We start from the raw sequence: 2,802 nt of genomic DNA, 5'->3' as shown, positions 1-2,802 counted from the left end.
AGATAGCTTTTTACTTTTTACCCATATTGACTTATTGCTAATGACAGCAATCATCCTATGCCTAACCCTTTTATACTCTCTAAGAATGTTCACCATCAGCATTTTCTAGAAATTTCTAGAATTAGGTTCTGCGTTATCATGTTGAAATTTCTAGCACTTTGTAGACAACACTATCATAGCACCAAAGCGTATGAATACTTTTGAATGAGCATTTTTTCAGTTTTGCAAAAAATTGCTGAAATAAATAATTGTAGACATATATTTCTTGTACCTTTTTCCTCATCCACAAAAGCAAAACTATTGCTACAAAAGATTTTTTCCTAAAAGTCTGTTTTCTAGAAATTTATAGAAATTATACATTTCCATTGGGATACTTCTATTGGGGTATTCAGATATGAACTGAAGTATGTAATTAAAAAAAAGAATAATAATAAAGGAACAAACAAAAGAAACAACTTACTTCAGATCCCAGCAAAAAGGGGTCACCATTGCTTAATTCAAGCATGCTTAGTGTTTAAGTGTGCATAAAAGAAATTGACTTACATTCTGCTTTCCCACAATGTTATCAAAAGGAAGTTCAGGGCTCCAAGATCCTTCAGTAAAGGTGGTACTGCTGTTTCGTCTGTCTGAAGAGCTAATTGACTCCTTCATAATGTCTTCTGGTAAGGTCAGAAGACTCTCTTCAGGCTGCTTTATTAGATATGTCTCAATATTGTGTTTCCTTAAGAATTCATTCCTTTCCTTGCCATGTCCTTCTTCCACTTCATAGTCCCCATTTAGACAATCCAGGGCAGCTTTTGAGATATGAATTCTCCTAGAAAGCAACAGTTAGAGTATACATATTGCCAGTTGTGCATTAGTTTTATGATGTTGAGACCATCAAACTCATAAAACTTGTGACCTGAGCCATATTCAAACCCAGCCCTTCTAGCTGTTATGTTTACAACTGGCAATATGACCATATGTTTTCATAACGAAGTTGCAACTATGCTTCAGATCAATATCTTTCATGGATAATTGAGATGACAGCCTTCAAGCCTCTGAAGAATTTTATGAAATGCACATTAACAAAACACTCAGTCCACCAACACTAGTTGTGAGATAATTGAGAAAAAAATAAGCATCCCTGTCTTTTTTTCTTCAAAACTTGAATCCACTGAGATGTATTCACAATCAGTCAGATAAACAATATGTCTAATACTCAATAACACATTTTATAATGGTATAGAAATATAAGCACTTAAAATGTATTGGTTTTACAAAATGTCCTCAGTCCAGGACTTAGTGCCTTTTGCAAAACTAGGCACCAAATCCAAGCTGGTGGATTATATGTAGTTAAATGATCAAATGAAGTAGCCTATGAAACACATATACAGAATATGTAAATGATATGTAAATGAAGTGTTAACATATTTTAGTCACCAACAAAAGTGCACAGTAAAAAAAAAAAAAAAATGTAAAAAGGAAGTGCTATAAATAAAGTGCTGTAAAGTTAACTTTTTCTTGTTTCTCTTTTACATTTACTATTGTGGCTGTCGTTTTAAAATGGATGCTGTCATGATAACCATTCTTTTTTCCTTGCTCCCCCGACTCATGCTATCAACCAGGTTGAGGTCAGGTGCCGGAAAATATCTGGGCACTCATTATGCTATTAATAAAGATAGTCGTACATTTGTCTACAGTAACGAGCATATACTGCAGCAATACTACAGTAAGCAACATGAGTTTAAGTGCAATCTAAGAATCTCTTATGAGATAAACCTCTAGCTACAGTATAGCCAATGTTAAGAACCCAAGAAAATAATGCTGCACTCTCAAAGTATTACCTATCACAGCTTATAACTTCTAAAAATAAGATAAGATGTGTTTATTAAATGTAGAAATTATTATTTGTGATTTATGAAGTGACTTTAAGTCCTCAGATTTAACTTCACAATAGTTTTAAACATTCAACTCCCTATTAATATCAAGTGAGCCAGGCAATCTGCTATTATTGTGCTGCTTGCATTTCACACATCTCTCTCTATTCTTCCACCAGTTACTTGAGTCACAGGGTTTCTTCCTGTCCATTTTACTTTCATTGATTGGTAATATAAAATCCTCCAGCAGCTCTCAAGCTCCCTCATTCGAAAGAACACCACTCAGTGGACTGAGTGCCTTTTGTAGAATCAGGAAGGGACTGAAGGGTCTTTAGTTATATGAATCAGGGTGACTAAATAAAATGTAAACCAAATGGTGTTTTTGTATGATAATAACTGAAAACTCTGATATTTTCAACTTGGGCTTAATAGCAACAACAACCTTTTTAAATATGTGCAAATATTTCTAAAATCACAACAATACACTTTTTCTTTTACTTAGACAGGTGTTATTAAATGGCTTACCCTGGTATTCCACCTGATTCAAGTTTATTTGCAATGTCTACATCCCAGGACCAGACATCAAACTGCCATTTCCGCAGACCGAGCACCCCGCACAGCACAGAGCCAGAGTGGATCCCAATCCTCATGTCAATGTCATGCTTTGTGCGTGACCTTACATATCTGTTTCAACATATTAAAAGAAAAATAGAATGTAACTTTATTCAAATTTTGGGGTTCAGTTATTATCTGATAACAGGGATGGACAGTGAAATACAAATGTCTTGAAACAAAATGTGTTGACATGAAATACATATATCAGCTGTACAACTCCAGTTTGAATAATCACTGTGTAACAAAAAAAAAAAAAAAAAAAATTGTTCCTGGGTAGTAAGTGTTATTTCCTAATTGCTTATGCCTCAAAAGTATAGAACATGGCTAT

At 34.1% G+C, this 2,802-nt stretch overlaps 1 protein-coding gene across 1 annotated transcript; it reads right to left on the bottom strand.

Moving 5' to 3' along the window:
- Positions 1-543: 543 nt before the first annotated feature.
- Positions 544-2,516, bottom strand: LOC121309288 (adenylate cyclase type 8-like; the record flags this gene model as incomplete). The annotated part of the gene is made up of 2 exons (XM_041242162.1): positions 2,385-2,516; positions 544-814 (listed from the first exon to the last, which is right to left on the bottom strand). Coding segments are annotated over exons 1-2 (396 nt in total), but the record flags the coding sequence as incomplete, so codon positions are not given.
- Positions 2,517-2,802: the final 286 nt, after the last annotated feature.

This window comes from Polyodon spathula, unplaced genomic scaffold, assembly GCF_017654505.1.
Source record: "Polyodon spathula isolate WHYD16114869_AA unplaced genomic scaffold, ASM1765450v1 scaffolds_1129, whole genome shotgun sequence".
Lineage (NCBI taxonomy): Eukaryota > Metazoa > Chordata > Actinopteri > Acipenseriformes > Polyodontidae > Polyodon > Polyodon spathula.
Note: the sequence above shows the minus strand (reverse complement) of the source record. Positions and strands in the feature narration are given on the sequence as shown.